The sequence below is a fragment of the Hypanus sabinus genome, chromosome 16 (assembly GCF_030144855.1).
Source record: "Hypanus sabinus isolate sHypSab1 chromosome 16, sHypSab1.hap1, whole genome shotgun sequence".
NCBI lineage: Eukaryota > Metazoa > Chordata > Chondrichthyes > Myliobatiformes > Dasyatidae > Hypanus > Hypanus sabinus.
The window spans coordinates 11,007,561-11,027,898 of record NC_082721.1 but is presented as its reverse complement, the minus strand read 5'-3'; the positions used below and the strand labels follow the sequence as shown (position 1 = coordinate 11,027,898).

At 44.2% G+C, this 20,338-nt stretch overlaps 1 protein-coding gene across 2 annotated transcripts; it reads right to left on the bottom strand.

Moving 5' to 3' along the window:
• Window positions 1-913: 913 nt before the first annotated feature.
• On the bottom strand, window positions 914-13,415 carry LOC132406008 (outer dense fiber protein 3-like protein 2). 2 transcript variants are annotated; one of them, XM_059991125.1, is made up of 4 exons: window positions 13,260-13,415; window positions 4,130-4,240; window positions 1,889-2,002; window positions 914-1,493 (listed from the first exon to the last, which is right to left on the bottom strand). In XM_059991125.1, exons 1-4 carry the CDS (start codon window positions 13,309-13,311, stop codon window positions 1,015-1,017), a joined length of 756 nt encoding a protein of 251 aa, XP_059847108.1. In that variant the 5' UTR covers window positions 13,312-13,415; the 3' UTR covers window positions 914-1,014. The 2 variants fall into 2 exon arrangements, with proteins under 2 accessions (XP_059847108.1, XP_059847109.1); XM_059991126.1 differs by lacking the exon at window positions 4,130-4,240.
• Window positions 13,416-20,338: the final 6,923 nt, after the last annotated feature.

Sequence of the window (20,338 nt, the reverse complement as noted above, 5' to 3'; positions counted from 1 at the left end):
TGTCTCTATCAAATTTCCTCTGTCTTCTAAACTCCAAGGAATCTTAGTGTACAGTGCATAGAAAGGGAATACAATGCATGCCCTTTTTGTGGCATTGCTGAGTTACAAAATGTCAGCAATCCTAAAAACCTTCTTGAGAGAAAAATAAGAGTAAGTTCAATCAATTCAAGAGCAACTCAGTTACAGTGATTGTGTCAGATTAATTTCAGCATCAGTGTTAGGTGAATGAAGTTTTGTTTTGAGTGATTTCAACTACTAACTACAGTGTGGTGAATTTTTTCCAACAGTGAGTTGCAACTGTTCATCTGATCATTGTAATATTTAACCAATGCCTTTCCATTGCATCTGAAGACTGTCAGCAAGCTTCATTAAATCTATCAATAAAAATAACACAATAATATAAAAATTACACTCAGTGGCTGCTTTATTAGGTACATTAATACCTTCTGCTGCTGTAGCCCATCCACTTCAAGATTCGATGTGTTGTGCACTTGAGATGCTCTCCTGCACGTCACTGTTGTAACGTGTGGTTGAGTTCTGCTACCTTCATGTCCGCTTGAACCACTCTGGCCATACTCCTCCGCCCTGACTCATTAACATCCACAGAACTGCCGCTCACTAAATGTTTGTTCTTCACACCATTCTCTGTGAACTCAAGAGACTAGTGTGTGAAAATCACGAGATCGGCATTTTCTGAGATACTCAAACCACCCCATCTGGCACCGACAATCATTCCATGATCAAAGTCACTTAGATCACATTTCTTCCCCATTCTGATATTTGGTCTGAACAACAATTGACCATGTTTGCATTGCTTTTATGCATTGAGTTGCTGTCATGTGATTGGCTGATTAGATATGTATTTGCATTAACAAGCAGGTATGCTGGTATCCCTAATAAATTGACCACTGAGCGTAGATACCAGTTTTATTGGTTTACAGAACTTTAAAACAACACTTATTTTAAACTAGAGTTAAGCCTTAATGTTCCAGCTGTTAGTTACTGAGCGGGAAGTCAATCGGAAATGTCAACGATCAGAGGGGTCACAAATTCCGAGTGCCGCATTCCCAGGGAAAAGGCAGGGATACTGGGCTTATTGATGGTCACTTTTTCAGGGTTGTGTGCTCCAGGTCCTGGCGCCTGCGTATAATAAGTGGGCAAGTCATGCCGACCCAGCATTGAGTAAGCTGGTTGTTTGCGTAGGAAAACATTCGGGTCAGTACGACTGTACCGGCCAGGCCCTGGGGTTCTGGATAGATCCTCTCCTCTTGTCCTCCCAGTAACTGAAAAACTAGCACTGGAAGGCTTGGTAGGAACCTTCGGCCCCATTAGGGATGGAAGTGTGTAGCTATTAGGGGCCGGCACTGTGTCCAGCTTTCGATATCTAGTTCTGAATCCCATTGAGAAAGCTGGTGATCTGTGCTTGCTGAGGTGGAGTGTTCTCTCTGGGTTATAGGCACCTGGTCCTGGTACTCCTGGCTTCTGAGAAAGATCTAAATAAAGCAAAAACTTCAAATTAACCAGGCATGTGACCGTAAAAGTAAGAGCTATATTTTAGATTTAAATATTTCTGAATCTTTTTCTTTTACCTTTCACATTTTCACACAATTTTTACCATGTAATTTATTTTACTCAGTGATACAACATGGAACGGGCCCTCCCAACCCAATGAGCCACACAACCCACCTACTTAGACCAGAAGACCATGAGATGTAGGTCCAAATTAGGTCACTTGGCCCATCGAGTCTGCTCCACTATTTCATCATGGCTGATCCATTTCCCTCTCTGCCCCAATCTCCTGACTTCTCCCTGTAACCATTCATGCCCTGACTAATCAAGAACCTATCAGCCTCCGCTTTGAATATACCCACAGATTTACTTCACTCACCACAAGTTTTCGCTCGACCCGACATGGAGTATGAGGGAGTTCCACTTCTGCCGAAGCGTGTGATCTTTGGGTCAATGTAATACCGGGGACCTGGACTGCATTCGGTGTGATACACTGGCAAGAGCAAAAAAAGGATCACTTTAAAGGTTATTCTGTCAGCAAGCCTGGTGTCCCCCGCCTCCTATTTCCTTTTACATTAAACTCTTAGAATCAATGTCAAGGTTGAGTCTGTGGCTGAAAAAGTTATGGGTGTCTCTCTCGGCCCCATTCAGCACACATATTGGAAGCACTGCATATGCTCTGTTTTCTGGAGGGTCCTTTGTTCTACCACAGCCTCCAATGTGTCCACTTTGACTCCTATCACAGAGCCAGCCTTTCTAATCAGTTTATCAAACCTGTTGGCATCACCCATATTGATGCCATTGCCCCAGCACACCACTGCGCAGAAGATCGTACTGGTGACAACAGACTGGTAGGACATGTGAAGGAGAGACCTGCATAATCCAAAGGACCTCAGTCTCCTCAGGAAGCAGAGGCAACTCTGGCCCTTCTTGTACACAACCCTTGTGTTGGTGTTCCACTCAAATCTGTCATCCAGGTGCACCCCAGGTACTTGTAGGTCCTCACCACAGCCACGTCCTCACCATCGATAGTAACAAGGAGCGGTGCAGCTCAGTCTTCCTTGTACACAGAGAGTGTTGGGCACCTGGAATCTGCTGCCTGGGGTGGTGGTAGAGGCAGCTACATTGGGGACTTCTAGGAGATGTTTAGCGGCACATGACTGTGAGAGAAATGGAAGGGTATGGACATTGTGTAGGTATAAGGGGATGGTTTATTTATTGACATACAGTGCGGAGTAGGCCCTTCCAACCCTTCGAGCTGTCCCAGCAATCAGTGGATAGTCAGTACCTGTTTCCCAGGGCACCAATAGCAAACACCAGAGGGCTTATGTACAAAATTAAGGGAGGGAAGTTTAGGGGAGACATCAGGGGTAAGTTTTTTACACAGAGGTTTGTGAGGGCCTGGAATGACTTGCCAGGGATGGTGGTGGAGGCTAAAACATTAGGGGGATTTAAGAGCCTCTTGGACAGGCACATGGATGAAAGAAAAATGGAGGGTTATGGGGTAGTGTGGGTTTAGTACTTTTTTTAAGTATCATATGGGTCAGCACAACATGGAGGACTGAAGGTGCCTGTACTGTGCTGTAATGTTCTATGGTAATCGTGGGACAATTTGCAATGACCAATTAACCTACAAACCCTACATTGTTGGAATGTGGGAGGAAACCCAGGCAGTCACACAGAGAGGTTACAGACTCCTGGCATTTAGTTAGTCCTTCGATTACTAATTTAATTGTTCGGCACAACATTGTGGGCTGAAGGACAAAGAACACAGAACAGTAAAGTAGAGGAGCAGGCCTTTCGGCCCACAAGGTTGTGATAGACTAATTAAGTGAATGAGGCCTAATTTTTTTCAGTATTATATAGTTATTATGGGTTGGCATTTTAATTAAGAGGCGGCACTGCATGCCGCATGTCAACCTAACGGTACCGTAGTAGTTAACACAACACTTTACAATACCAGTGACCTGAGTTCAATTCCCACCACTGCCTGGAAGGAGTTTATACTTTCTTCCCATAACCACCTGATTTCCTCCGGGTACTCCGGTTTCCTCCCACAGTCCAAAGACATACCGGTTGGTAGATGAGCTGGTGATTTTAAATTGTCCTGTGAGTAGGCTAGGATTAAATCAGGGGTTTGCTGGGTGGCACAACTCAAAGGGCCAGAGGGGCCTGTTCCACACGGTATCTCAATAAGTAAAAAAATTAAACTATTGTGTGTACCATCTTGGGCACGTGTGTCATACATTCACCACCCCTTGCCTGGATGAGGGGATTTCAAGATACATGTGGAGTCCGTTAAGCATCTAACAATGCAGCAAGAACTGCATTATTACTGTCCGTTGTCTGCTCAGCAAACTTAGGAAAACTTTCCAGTGATTCACTAGCTGCCAGATAACATCAACCAAATGAAGTCAAATCAAAACCATAGTTCAAAAACATTAAGTGGGAGATTATTGGTGATTGTGTTTCCATGTTAGTAATTTTATCATGCAAGGGTAGAGTATTGCTACATCATGTAGTGGTAGGGCATTGTTACATTCCTCTTCACAGAACATTATTGACTGTGCTTTTGTTAAAAGCTCTTTGCTTTGTCACACTTTTTACGAGCATCACTTACATACACTGCTGTGTTTTCTCCCGAAAGTGTAAGCTGGATTTGTGTGTTTGGTAAGATCATGTCCCACGAACCCAATGGCAGGAGGTAATCCATATCTTCCTGGTCCGGGCCCTTATAAAATCGGAGATTAAATGTTGTCTTTGTGATAATTGCAGAAAAGGCAACTCTTAAATGAAATAAGTACAGTGTATCATAGGGGCTTCTTAAAACCACTAAGTAGGATTCTTCGGCCGGGCAGCATGAACATCAAACTCTCAAACTTCCAGTAACTGATCCCTCTCTGTCCTTTTTCTCTTCCTTCCCTTCCATATCCAACGAGCCCCCATCACCCTATGTCGTTTCCTCCCCCGTTGGTTTATTGCCCACATATTCCTCCTACTGGTTCCCCTCTCCACTTCCCTCCCTTTATTCTATGCTCCACTGTCCTCTCCTATCACTTCCACCTATCACCTCCCAGTCTCCCCCTCCTTTACCCAGATCAACCTACCACTTACCAGCTCTGTAGTCATAGCACTACAGCACAAAACCAGGCCCTTCGGCCCATCCAGTCCATCCTCAACCATTACCCTGCCTAGTCCCATTGGCCTGCACCTGGACCATAGCCCTCAAACTCCCCCATCCATGTAACTAGCCAAACTTTTAAATGTTGAAATCAACCCCACATCCATATTTCTCATCACCCTCTGAGTGAAGATGGTCTTCCTCATGTTCCTCTTAAATATTTCACGTTTCACCCCTTAACCTGTGACCTTTAGTTCTAGTCTCACCTAATATCAGTGGAATAAGCCTGCTTGCATTTACTCTACCCATATCTCTCGTAATTTTCTGTACAGTACTTCTATCAAATCTCTCCTCATTCTATGCTGCAGGGAATGGAAGAAGTACAGTGTATCATAGGCCTTCTAGTCATCATTGTCATTATGTGCCGTGTTGAATACCATAGGTGATCATGGGCTCTGACCATGATTGTTCTCAGCAAATTTTTGCCTTCTTGCGCCAGTGTTTGCACAACCAGGACATGTGATATGCACCAGCTACTCATATGATCATCCACCACCTGGTCCCACAGGTTCACGTGACCCTGATTGGGGGGTGGGGGATAAGCAGGTGCTACACCTTGGCCGAGGGTGACCTGCAGTCTAACGGAGGGAAGGAGCACCTTACCCCTCCATGCACCTGCTCTCTGCATAAAAAATCTACCCCTGATATCCCCCCACATTAAAAATATGCTCCCTCATATCAGCCATAAGATCATAACGCAAGAGCAGAATTAGTCCATTCAGCCCATCGAGACTGCTCTGCCATTCCATCATGGCTCTGAACTCCATTCTCCTACCTTCTCCCCATAATCTTCAACACCCTGACTAATCGAGCACCCTTTCCCAATGACTTGGCTTCCACAGCCATCTGTGACAACGTGGCTACTTGCTGAGGATCAGTTTGTTTCAATAGACAATAGGTGCAGAAGCAGTCCATTCGGCCCTTTGAGCCTGCACCGCCATTTTGAGATCATGGCTGATCAACTACTATCAATACCCGGTTCCTGCCTTGTCCCCATATCCCTTGATTCCCCTATCCATAAGATAACTATCCAGCTCCTTCTTGAAAGCATCTAGAGAATTGGCCTCCACTACCTTCCGAGGCAGTGCATTCCAGACCCCCCACAACTCTCTGGGAGAAGAAGTTTTACCTTAACTCTGTCCTAAATGACCTACCCCTTATTCTCAAACAATGCCCTCTGGTACTGGACTCTCCCAGCATCTGGAACATATTTCCTGCCTCTATCTTGTCCAATCCCTTAATAATCTTATATGTTTCAATCAGATCCCCTCTCAATCTCCCTAATTTCAGCATATACAAGCCCAGTCTCTCTAACCCCTCTGCGTAAGACAGTCCAGACATCCCAGGAATTAACCTTGTGAATCTACGCTGCACTTCTTCTACAGCCAGGATGTCCTTCCTTAACCCTGGAGACCAAAGCTGTACACAATACTCCAGGTGTGGTCTCACCAGGGCTCTGTACAAATGCAAGAGGATTTCCTTGCTCTTGTACTCAATTCCCTTTGTAATAAAGGCCAACATTCCATTAGCCTTCTTCACCGCCTGCTGCACTTGCTCATTCACCTTCAGTGACTGATGAACAAGGACTCCTAGATCTCTTTGTATTTCTCCCTTACCTAACTCTATACCGTTCAGATAATAATCTGCCTTCCTGTTCTTAATCCCAAAGTGGATAACCTCACACTTATTCACATTAAACGTCATCTGCCAAGTATCTGCCCACTCACTCAGCCTATCCAAGTCACCCTGAATTCTCCTAATATCCTCATCACATGTCACACTGCCACCCAGCTTAGTATCATCAGCAAATTTGCAGATGTTATTTTCAATGCCTTCATCCAAATCGTTGACGTAAATTGTCGAGCCCTGTGGCACCCCACTAGTCACCACCTGCCATTCCAAGAAACACCCATTCACTGCTAACCTTTGCTTTCGATCTGCCAACCAGTTTTCTATCCATGTAAATGTCTTCCCCCCGATGCCCTGAGCTTTGATTTTACCCACCAATCTCCTATGTGGGACCTTATCAAATGCCTGCTGAAAATCGAGGTACACTACATCCACTGGATCTCCCCTGTCTAACTTCCTGGTTACATCCTCGAAAAACTCCAACAGATTAGTCAAGCATGATTTACCCTTGGTAAATCCATGCTGGCTTGGCCCAATCCTATCACTGCTATCTAGATATGCCACTATTTCATCCTTAATAATGGACTCTAGCATCTTCCCCACCACCGATGTCAGGCTGACAGGTTGATAGTTCTCTGTTTTCCCCCTCCCTCCTTTCTTAAAAAGTGGGATAACATTAGCCATTCTCCAATCCTCAGGAACTGATACTGATCCTAAGGAACATTGGAAAATGATTACCAATGCATCCGCAATTTCCAGGGCCACCTCCTTTAGTACCCTAGGATGCAGACCATCTGGACCTGGGGATTTGTCAGCCTTCAGTCCCATCAGTCTTCTCATCACTGTTTACTTCCTAATGTCAATCTGTTTCATTTCCTCTGTTACCCTATGTCCTTGGCCCATCCAAACATCTGGGAGATTGCTTGTGTCTTCCTTAGTGAAAACAGATCTAAAGTACTCATTAAATTCTTCTGCCATTTCTCTGTTTCCCATAACAATTTCACCCAATTCATTCTTCAAGGGCCCAACATTGTTCTTAACTATCTTCTTTCTCTTCACATACCTAAAAAAGCTTTTGCTATCTTCCTTTATATTCCTGGCTAGCTTGCGTTCGTACCTCATTTTTTCTCCCCGTATTGGCTTTTTAGTTAAGTTTTGTTGTTCCTTAAAAACTTCCCAGTCATCTGTCCTTCCACTCACCTTAGCTCTGTCATACTTCCTTTTTTTTAATGCTATGCAATCTCTGACTTCCTTTGTCAACCACTGTGGCCCCTTTCCCCCCTTTGAATCCTTCCTTCTCTGGGGGATGAACTGATTTTGCACCTTGTGCATTATTCCCAAGAATACCTGCCATTGCTGTTCCACTGTCTTTTCTGCTAGGCTATCCATCCAGTGAACTTTGGCCAGCTCCTCCCTCATGGCTCCATAGTTTCCCCTGTTCAACTGCAACACTGACACCTCCGAACTGCCCTTATCCTTCTCAAATTGCAGATAAAAACTTATCATATTATGATCACTACCTCCTAATGGCTCCTTTACTGCGAGATCGTTTATCAAATCCTGTTCATTACATAACACTAAATCCAGAATAGTCTTGTCCCTGGTTGGCTCTCGTACAAACTGTTCCAAGAATGCATCCCATAGGCACTCTACAAACTCCCTATCCTGTGGTCCAGCACCAACCTGATTCTCCCAGTTCATCTACATGTTGAAATCTCCCATAACTACTGCGACATTACCTTTGCCACATGCCAATGTTAACTCCCTATTCAACTTGCACCCAATATCCATGATACTGTTTGGTGGCCTGTAGACAACACCCATTTGGGTTCTTTGCCCTTACTGTTCCTCAGTTCTATCCACACAGACTCTACTTCTCCTGACCCTATGTCCCCCCTTGCAAAGGACTGAATCTCATTCCTCACCAACAGGACCACCCCACACACTCTGCCCACATTTCTGTCCCTACGATAGCACGTATACCCTTGTACATTCATTTCCCAGGTCTGATCTCCCTGCAGCCATGTCTCCGTTATCCCAACAACATCATAGTTACCCATTCGCACCTAGGCTTCAAGCTCATCTGCCTTATTTCTGACACTTCGTACATTCAGATGTAGAATTTTTAGCCCATTCCTCTTCTCTCTGTTTGAATCGCTGCCTATTGTGCTTAACCCAGCTCCCCAAACTCCCATCGGGCTATACGCCCCTAGAATTTTGTTGTCCTTCCTAAATTTACTTATTCTTTCTGCACATTTAACTCCATGTTCTGTCAGACCATCCCTCTGTACATGTGTCCTCCTTATCACTTGTTCCGCCTCACCTTTCTCTATTACACACTTAATATTCCGGAACTGTGTAGTCCCCACCTGTCCTTTATTCTTCCTCTCGCTATCCTCTCTCACATTCTGGATCCCCGCCCCCTGCAAATTTAGTTTAAACCCCCCCCCCCCAAGAAGCACTAGCAAACTTCCCTGCAAGAATGTTAGTACCGCTCCAGTTCAGGTGTAAACCGTTCCTTCGGAACAGATTCCACCTTCCCTGGAACAAAGCCCAATTATCTACAAACCTGAAGCCCTCCCTCCTGCACCATCCTCTCAGCCACATATTAATCTTTATAATTTTTCTGTTCCTTGCCTCACTCACACGTGGCACAGGTAGCAATCCTGAGATTGTTACCCTGGAGGTCCTGCTCTTCAGCTTCGCACCTAACTCCCTATGCAGGACCCCCTCTCTCATCCTACCCACGTCATTGGTCCCTACATGGACCACAACATCTGGATTCTTGCACTCGCTCTCGAGAATAGCCTGCACCCGATCTGAGATGTCTCGGACCCCGGCACCAGGGAAGCAACATACCATCCGAGACTCCCGATCTTCCCCACAAAATCTCCCTATCTGCCCCCTTGACTATAGAATCCCCTATCAATACCGCTCTCTTCTCTTCCCTCCTCCCCTTCCTAGTCGAGGATCCAACCTCAGTGCCAGAGACAGGACCACTGCAGCTTGTTCCTGGTAGGTCATCCCCATCAACAGTATCCAAAATAGTATACTTATTTTTGATGGGAACAGCCACAGGGGTGCTCTTCTCTCTCTGTCTGCTCCCCCTGCCTCTCTTGACTGTCACCCATTTGCCTACCTCCTGTCTTTTTGGTGTGACTACTTCCTGATAACTCTTATCTATCTCTGCCTCTGCCTCCCGAATGATAGTTCATCCGTAGTATATATATATATATATATATATATATATACACACACAGAAGACTAATTGTGTGTCAGTGTATAAACTCATTAGATACGGTTGCTTTAACTGTTAGCCTTAACTAGTTTCAGCACATGATCCTGGGAATGAACCAGACCCTGTCTTGCCTATGTGAGGTAATTTTCAAATAAATATATAATCTTGACTTTTGCAACGTTTCCCCAGTGGAGGTCTTTCATAAATATGACAGAACAAGAATCTTATTCCTAAGAGACAAAAAGTTGTAAGTGGAAATAAGAAGACTATTAATAATTAATGGTAAGTTGCATTTATCATTTGCAGATCAACAGATCTAACCCTGATGCAGCAGTTGCTCTAATTACTAGGGCAACCGTTATAGAGAATACATTGCTAACTTTGTGTGGTTGTGCATTAACTCGGTTTTGAGACAAACCTAAGTTTGTCTCAGGGTGCCATGGTATCACAGTGGTTAGCATGACACTTCAGCTTGGGGCATCAGAGTTTGGAGTTCAGTTCTGTCGTTCTCTGTGAAGACTGCATGTGTTTCCACATGGTGCTCCGGTTTCCTCAAACGGTCCAAAGATGTACCAGCTAGTAGGTTAATTGGTCATCGTAAATTGTCCTCTGATTAGGATAGGATTAAAGAGGTAGGTTGTTGGGCAGTGCAGCTTGTTACAAGACCAATTAACTTACAAACTGTACTTCTTTGGACTGTGGGAGGAAACCCACATGGTCACTGGGAGAATGTACAAACTCCTTACAGATGGTGCTGGAATTGAGCTCCGAACTCCGATGCCCCGAGCTGTAGTAGCATTGCGCTAACCGCTACACTAACTCTGCCATGGATGGTCCCAACCCCGGCTGGAAAAGGAGCAGGGTTGAGCATGGAAATGGAAACCCCATCCCGTAAAAACCCAGAGCTACAGAAATGCCAACAGAAGCTCCGAAGACCCCATCCCTGGGAGAGGAAGGATCTTCACCTGGAAGATGTATAGATGGACTACATTTGGATTTGAAAGGCTAGCCAGGACAGTGATCTTTGGCAAGCTGCTGTTGGTGGCCCATGACCCGTAGAGTTGACAGGCTCAAGAAGAAGAACTGCAAGAGTACTGTACTGCCCTGACCCCCTGAGTTCCTCCAGCATTTTGCGTGTGTCTTTATGTAAGGTCATCTCCACTTTAATTTGTTTATGCTTAACTTAAATCTATGCTCTCCATTATTTTCCTGCCGTTTCACATGGACAGACACAAGAACGTTGTTCATTAAACATTTAGTATTAAGTATAAAAGGTAATTTTATTCTGCCATTATCTCTCCCATTGAACCTTTTCATATAATACCAAGCACATTTACAAATTAATTGATTAATTTATATTTAGATTTGCTCAGCGCACCTTCCTAGTTGCAGTTTTAATGGTGTTACTAAACTTCATAGCACGTGGAAGATTACAGCACAGAACGGAATATTATGCCCACTTTTTAACCTACTATAAGGTCAATCTATAGAACCCTCCATTTTTCTATCATCCATGTGTCTATCTAATATTTTCTTAAATGTCCCTACTGTATTTGCCTCTACCACCACTTCTGACACAGCGTTCCACTCACCCACCATTCTCTGTGTAAATAACTCTATCATACCCCCAATATTTTCCTCCAATCTCCTTAAAATGATGACCCCTTGTATTAGCCATTTTCATCCCGGCTACCTATTTGATCTACGTATGCCTCTTGTCATCTTGTACTCCTCTATCAGGTCACCCCTCATTCTCATTTGCTCCAAAAGGAAAAGCCCTAGCTTCGTAAGACCTGTCCTCTAGACCAGGCAGCATCCTGGTAAATCTCCTAAGCAAAATGTTACCAGTGTCATCATCGATTAGCTGGATTCTGGAAACTCTCTCTCGTTCCTCAATCATACTTTATTGTGCACAAGGAGAACAGGGTGGCCCTTGTCACCCACACTGTTCTGAAGTCTGAACAGAGAAATGCCATTTTCATACACAATGGACTCACAGTTACAGTTATTGACCAATTGATAACTATGTCAATGTTCAAATTCTTTATTTGCAAGATCATTTGGCATTGAAGTACAGGTGTTAATAGTCAATAGAAACTACAAGCTAACAACTGATGATACTTTGAGATTTCATGATGCTACTTTGTTCTCTCCTTGGAGTGCGCTCCTTGAAGCTTTCCATTATATTCTTTACAACACACACAAAATGCTGGTGGAACACAGCAGGCCAGGCAGCATCTATAGGGAGAAGCACTGTCGACACTTTGGGCCGAGACCCTTCGTCAGGACTAACCGAAAGGAAAGATAGTAAGAAATTTGATTATATTCTTTGCTCACTTCCAGTCCCCTTGCTGTGCAAAGGGAAGCTATGTTCTTCAAAGACTTTTCTCGCCTGGGCTATTTGCACTCTATCTGCAATTTCTCCTAGCCTGGACATTATGTAAAAGCTTGCCTCACTGCAACATCTTCACACACTGGGGTGCCCTTTGTTGATTACAGCTCTGCATTCAATAATATTATCCCCTCAAAACTAATCAATAATCTCCAAGGTCAAAACCTTTATACCTCCTCGTGCAACCGGATCCTCAACTTCCTCCCTTGCAGATCCCAGTCTGTTCAGATTGGCAACAGCGTCTCCTCCACGATCTCCATCAGAACAAGTGCACCACAAGCCCTCTGCTGTACCCACTTTACACTTACAACTGCAAGGCAAAGCACTGCTCCAGTGCCATATTTAAGATTGCTGATGACACCATTGTTGCTGGCTAAATCAAAAGCGGTTTCCAAATCAGCATATAGGAGAGATATTGAAATTCTGGATGAACAGTGCCACAACAATTTCAATGTCAGCAAAACCAAAGATGATTTTTTTTTACTACAGGGGGAGGAAACCAGAGGTCCATGAGCCAGTCCTCATCGGGGGATCAGAGGTGGGGAGGGTCAGCAACTTTAAATTCCTTGGTGTTATCATTTCAATGGATCTGTTCTGGATCCAGAAAATAAGTGCCATTGCAAAGAAGGCATTGCAGTGCCTCTACCTTCTTAGAAGTTTGCGAAGATTCAATGTGTTATTTAAAAATCTGTCACACTTCTATAAATGTGTGGTGGGGAGTATTTTGACCATTTGCATCATGGAAACACCAATGCCCTTGTTTGGAAAATGCTACAAAAAGTAGTAGATATGGCCCAGTCCATCACAGACAAAACTCTCCCAATCTTTGAGCATATCTGTACAGAGCACTGTCACAGGAAAGCAGCATCCACCATCAAAGATCCCCACCATCCAGGCCATGTTCTTTCCTTGCTGCTGCTGTGAGGAGCCTCACATCTATCTCATACCACCAGGGTCAGGAACAGTTATTACATCTCAACCATGAGGCTCTTGAACCAGAGGGAACATCTTCATTCAACTTCACTCAGGCCAACGCCAATCCCACATCTATGGACTCTCTTTCAAGGATTCCTCAACTCGTGCTCTTGATATTTATTGCTTATATTTTTTCTTTTTTGCATTTGCAAAGTTTGTTCCCTTTTGCACATTACTTGTTTGGCTGTCTTTTATTGTGTGTGTTTCTTCATTGATTCTATTGTGTTTCTTTGTATTTATTGTGAAGATGAATCTCAGTTGTATATGGTGACATATAAGTATTTTGATAGTTAAGTTACTTTGAATTTTCTGAACTAGAACATAAGGTCACTTACCTCTCTCCCGGGCTGCGATTGTGGGATACGTTTTCTCAGTGTTAGCTTCCATCCTCTTGGGGAGTCAAATACGCCTCTGGAAAGTTAGAGTCAAGCAGTCCAAGTGAACACTGAAATGCTATCCTGCCTGTGGGAGCAATGAGACAAGTGCTGCTGTCTTTAACAACCACCACGTTGCCAAGGAACCAGTTGCACTTAGCTCATCCAGGCATAAAGTTACAATATATTCCTCATGAGAGAAGCACTGTTCTACAGGCTTCCGCTGACTTTTCTATTCAATGCAGTGAGCGAAGTCAACAGATGCACAATTTAGTGTCCGCTTAGGTTACCGGACAATTAACTCAGATCAATTCCCAACATGCCAGTTTGACCTCTGTTTAAGAAAACTGTGAATAATGGGTGTTAATAAAAATTATGCTGTTATGTTAGGCCATAAGGCATAGGAGCTGAATGGTCTAAATTTACTTAACCTGAATCGAGCGCCTCCAGGGCATCCACTGTAAGTGGGAATTCCTGGTGGCCAAACATTTTAATTCCTATTCCTATTCCCATTCTGACGTGTTGGTTCATAACCTCCTCTTGTGCCACGATGAGGTCACCCTCAAGGTAGAGGAGAAACACCTTATGTTCCATCTGGATATTGGCATGAATATCGATCTCTCCTTCTAGTAAACAAATTTCCCTTCCCCACCTTTCTCTATTCTCACCTTTTACTTCTTCTCACCAGCCTATTACTTACCCCGGGTTAACCTCCTCCTTCCCTTTCTTCTATGTCCACTCTCCTTTCCTATCAGATTCCTTCTTCTCCAGTCCTTGACCTCTTCCACCCACCTGGCTTCACCCATCACCTTCCGGCTAGCCACCTGCCACTCCCCCCACCGTTTTATTCCAATGTCCTCCCCCTTCCTTTCCAGTCCTGATGAAGGGTCTCAGCTTGAAACATTGACTGTTTATTCCTCTCCATAGATGCTGCCTGACCTGCTGAGTTCCTCCAGCATTTTGTGTGTGTTGCTAGGGTTGTCCAAAGATCCACCACTCCCTGGGACAGAAGTTTCCTTTGCATTCCCACAAGTTGTTGAGAGTCGTGGAGTCATAGGATAAGAACGGTCCCTTTGGCCCATCATGTCCATGCTATGAGTGGCCCATCCGAAATGGATGGGTGTTGATAGCACGGACATAGGAGGAAGAAGCCAGAAGTCCATGAGCAGTCCTCATCAGAGGATCAGAGGTGGAGAGGGTCAGTGGCTTTAAATACCTTGGTGTTAACGTATCAGAGGATCTGTCCTTGCACTATCACAAAGAAGGCACAACAGCACCTCTACTTTCTGAGAAGTTTGTGTAGCTTTGACATACCACCAGAATCTTTGACATACCACCAGAATCTTTGACAAACCTCTACAGACGTACAGTGGAAAGTATCCTAACTGGTTGCATCACAGCCTGGTGGAAGCACCAATGTCCTGGTATGGAAAAGGCTACAGGAGGTAGTGGGTACAGCCCAGTCTGTTACAGGCAAAGCCCTCTCCACCAATGACAACAGTTATCTGGAGGGTTGTCACAAGAAAGTCTCTAGACCCCCGGTGACGTCTTTATTTATCACGTGTACGTCAAACTGTACGGTGCTTTGGTGTCAATGACAAACTCAGACTGAGGATTGTGCTGGGTAGCCTGCAAGCATCAGCATGGTCCTGGCATCAACTTAGCATGCCCATAGCTCACTAACCCTGACCTGAGCTGCATGTCTTTGGAATGTGGAAGGAAACCGGAAGAAGTCTCAATTTTCTGGGAGGGGAGGAAACCTACGTGGTTACGGGGAAAATGTACAACTCCTTACAGGCAGGGGCAGGAATCCAACCGCCATTGTTGATTACTGGCGCGGTAAAGCGATTGCATTAGCCATCACACTACCGTGTCACCCTTTTTCAAACAAACGTTACACATATTGGACAGCAGGGTAGCATAGTGGTTAGCACAATGCTTTACAGTGCAGGCGATTGGGTTCAGATCCTACCGCTGCCTATAAAAAGTCTGTATGTTCTCCCAGTGACCGGGTGTATTTCCTCCCACAGTCCAAAGATGTACTGGTTGCCCAGTTAATTTGTCGTAAATTGCCCCGTGATTAGGCGAGGATTAAATCAGGGGATTGCTGTGCGGCATGGCTTGAAGTGCTGGAAAGGCCTATTCTACGCTGTTTTCAACAAATAAAAAAGTTATTTAAAGCAGAGAAGATAATGATCTATTTTTAGCAACTCACCCAAATATTTCTGTTAGATTAGCTGTTACTGGAAAATAATTTTCTGTCGGAAGTATCTATTATGGAGTTGCTTCAGGTGATCTCATGTAAAATAAAATACTTATTTTGCAATAAATCCGTATTGAAAACTTCATTATGTCTGGACAAGGCACCAGGCACTTGGGTAATTAAACCCTTGTTCAGCTGTCTGTACAAAAGATGCTTCCATCATTTGAGACGTTAGTTGTTCTTAATTTAAAAAAGAACAAGGATAGGTGAGGACAGAGGAAGCCCTATTCTTGTTCTGTGAGGAAGATGGCAGGGGATGCCACGGTGCTGCCCAGTGTGTGCAGGTATTGGATAGAGAGCAGGGCAGTGGGATTAGCTGCATGCCTTGCACATCGTTTCAAGACAGCCACCAGGAGTCAAACAATCCCATGTTGCAAAATTTAAGGATAAGCTCTCTTCATCAAGAAAATTCCCTGAACCCAGAAAAAGGATCGTAAAAATGCACTGGGCCACGGGTTCACCTGTGTTGGCTGTTTTATCGCGGGTGTTCCTGTTGCCCCAAAAACACTTGTACTTTGAATGTATATAGTGAATGGTCGAACTAGGGGAAATAGCCACGAGATCGGGGGAAGTAAACTTAGGACGGAGATGAGGAGGAATTGCTTCTCCCAGAGAGTGGTGAATCTATGGAATTCTCTGCCCAATGAAGCAGTGGAGGCCACCTCAGTAAATATAGTTAAAGCAAGGTTGGATAGATTTTTGCATAGTAGGGGAAAATTGGATCAGTCACAAAGAAATGGCTGAGCAGACTCGATGCGCCAAATAGCCTTATTCTGTTCCTATATCCTGTGGCCTTATATTCTAGATATTAAAATTTCAGTTAGACTTCATTTGGAGTATTGGGTGTTGAAAAATAGAGTATTGGAGCTTGGATTTCCCTGCATAGCAAGGATGTGCAGGCTTCGGAGACTGTGCAGAAAAGACTCACCAAGATGTTGCCTGGATTAGAGAGTATCCGTTATCAGGAATGGTCGGATAAACATGGATAACTTTCTCTGGAGCATCTGACGGGGGGTTGGTGATCAGTCTGATGACTAATAGAAGTATATAACATTGCGAGAGGCAAAGGTAGGGTAGAAAGGCAGTCTTTTTTTTCCAAGAGTGAAATGTTAAGTATGAGGGGGCATAGATTTAAGGTGGAGGGGCGGGGGTTGTGTTTAAAGGAGATTTGCAAGGCACAGTTTTAACACAGAGAGTGATAGGTGCCTGGGAAGTACTGCCAGTGGAGGTGGTGAAAGTAGGAACAACAGCAACATTGAGGCAAGTACATGAGCAGGCAGGGAATGGAGACGTGCAGATCTGCCACCTGACCACTCGATTTCTGGCTCACTAGGTGACATTTATTCATTTAGAGATACTGTGTGGAACAGGCCCTACCAGCCCAACGAGCCACGCTGCCCAGCAACCCACCTACTTAACCCCAGCCTAATCACGGGACAATTCACAAGGACCAATTGACCCACTAACCACTACGTCTTTGGACTGTGGGAGGAAACTGGAGCACCCGGAGGAAACCCACGCACTCCACGGGAAGGACATGCAAATTTCTCTCTCCCAGTTCCCGTGCTCTCTTTGAACTGAGTGAGTTCCCAGGAAAATTTATTCTTACATTGTGTAACATCTCAAACACAAGAAGGTCTGCAGATGCTGGAGATCGAGAGCAACACACACAAAATTGCTGGAGGAACTCAGCAACCCAGGCAGTGTCTATGGAAAAGAGTAAACAGTCAATGTTTTAACCATATAACATATAACCATATAACAATCACAGCACGGAAACAGGCCATCTCGGCCCTCCTAGTCCGTGCAGAAGTCTTAATCTCACCTAGTCCCACCTACCCGCACTCAGCCCATAACCCTCCACTCCTTTCCTGTCCATATACCTATCCAATTTTACCTTAAGTGACACAACTGAACTGGCCTCTACTACTTCTACAGGAAGCTCATTCCACACAGCTATCCCTCTCTGAGTAAAGAAATACCCCCTCGTGTTTCCCTTAAACTTCTGCCCCCTAACTCTCAAATCATGTCCTCTCGTTTGAATCTCCCCTACTCTCAATGGAAACAGCCTATTCACATCAACTCTATCTACCCCTCTCAAAATTTTAAATACCTCGATCAAATCCCCCCTCAACCTTCTACGCTCCAATGAATAGAGACCTAACTTGTTTTGGGCCAAGACCCTTCTTCAGGGCTGAGAAGGAAGAAGGAAGATGCCAGAATAAAAAGGCTGGGGGAGGGGGAGGAAAAAGGCTGGATGAAAGGTGATTGGTGAAGCAAGTTGGGTGGGAATGGTCAAGGGCTGGAGAAGAAGGAATCTGTAGGAGAGGAGAGTGGACCATAGGAAAAAGGGAAGGAGGAGGGGACCCAGAGAAAATAATAGGCAGGTGAGAAGAGGTAAAAGATCAGTGGGAAATGGGGGGGTGGGTGGCTGTGGAATTCGATCACTGGAAGGAGAAATTGATATTCACGCAGTGTAACTACGCCTCAGGTTCAAGAAGGCAGCTCATCACCACCTTCTCAAGGGCACCTAGGAATGCTGGCTTAGCTGGTGACACCCACATCCCGTAAATTAATTTAAAAAATGGCTGGAGGGTAGCAGTCAGGATATAAATCATTGCTCCTCCGCCCTGAGGTTGGCCTCATCTTGGTACAAAAGGATACCATGGAACATCAAGTCGGAACGGGAATGGGAATCAGAATTAAAATGCCTGGCCATCGGGAAGTCAGTCCCACTTGTGGCAGATGATGCTAAGGTGCTGGATGAAGCAGTCCCCCAGTTTATGATGGGGCTCACTCATGCAGAGGAGACTACACCGGGAGCACCGGACTCAGTAGTGTAACATCTGTAAAAAGTGAATTAAAAGAGTGTTGGGGGTATTAACAGTAACATCCAGAAGACCAGAAAATCTGCCAATCCAGCACCAAGCTCTGGAGTGTGATAGATTGCATTGGGAAATATACAGTAAACACAAGAGACTATACATTTTCTGCAGATGAAATGCCAGAGGAACTCAGCAGGCCAGGCAATACCTAACGATAAAAAAAAGACAAATCTCACTACCACACGGTTAGGACCTTTCCTCCAGTGCCTCAGATAACCGAGGAATGCGTTGATCAATTTCCCTCGGTATGTCTGTCTGTCTGTCTGTTTTTACTGGGCAGTTACAACTCTGTTGTAACCACAGCACCATTTTAAAATTATTTCTCATCACAATATTCTAATTTTTGACACATTGTTCGTTGATCTCTTGTCACCTCCCAGTGAGCCACCTCCTTTCAGCCCCACAGCCTAGAGACCTAGTGAAGACTTTGAGCTCAGGTAAGAGGATCCTGGCTATCATTTTAACATTCAGAATCAGAAAAAAGTTTTATTATCACTGGCATGTGTCATGATATTTGTTAATTTAGCAGCACCAGTTCGAAATTCTAAGTAAATTTATTATCAGAGTACTCATCATATACTATCATGAGATTCATTTTCTTGCAGGCGGTTAAACAAAGAAATACAATAGAATCAATGAAAAGCAACACACTAAGACTGACAAACAACCAATGTGCAAAATAAAGACAAACAGCACGGGTACAAATGAGTAAATAAATAACATTGAGAACGTGAGTTGTCAAGTGAGTCCATAGGTTGTAGAATCAGTTCAGAGTTGAGGTGAGTGAAGTTATACACTCTGGTTCAGGAGCCTGATGGTTGAAGGATAACTGCTCCTGAAATCGATGGTGTGGGACCTGATGTTTCTGTACTTCCTACCCAATGGAAGATCAGATGGTACAGCTGATGTTGAAATTAGAAGGAGAACTGGGATTGCTAAATGCACGTTCAAGGGTTTGAGAAAGGTACTAATTTCTATGGGTACAAAACTCAGGTTATTAATGTTCTACGTTCATTCCACACTAACCTATGGAAGCGAATGTTGGACAACATCAGAGCAAAACAAGGGAAGACTTGAAGCTGCAGAAATGTGGTTTTCAAGAAGAATGATGAAAATATCATGGAAGGGTATTGTGAAAAGCCAGAATAAGGAGAGAAGTGAAATCATCAACCAGGGAACAGCAGCTGGAATTTCTGTGACATGTGCTGAAGAAAAAAGCTCAAACATCTTGCAGTGATGGGAAAAATTGATGGAAGAAAAAAAATTGCAGTTGATAGCGCTGGACATTCGTATCAAGGGATGGAAAAGCAAAAGTTTTGAAGAGTTTATTAGAACTTCTCAGATTAAGGACCAGACGGAAGTCCATTGTTGCCCATGTCACAGCACATAATAATGATGATCACTCATTGGCAACATTGAGAAGAGAGCACGGCCTGGATATTGGGGTGTCCTTTTATGGATGCTTCTCTCATGTGGTCACGTTCATTATAAATGTGCTCAGTAGTGGGCAGGACTTTGCCTCTGATGGACTGGGCTGTATCCACTACTTTTTGTAGGCTTTACTATTCTTGGGCATTGGTGTTTTCATGCTAGACTATGAAGCAGTAATCAGGATAGCTTCCATCGTGCATCTAGAAGTTTGTCAAAGTTCTAGATGATATACTGAATCTGCGCAAATTTCAAAGAAAGTAGAGGTGTTGTCGTGCCTTCATTATGATGGCACTTACATTACCACCTCAACTTCTTTACTTTTCCTGAAACTTTCAGAATTTGGCATGTTTTTAAAATCGGAATCAATTTATTATCACTGACATAGGCCTGGAAATTTGTTTTGAGCTTAAAAGTCTTTGCTATTGAAAAATGCACCTCGAGTATAGGAACGTGTTAAGCAT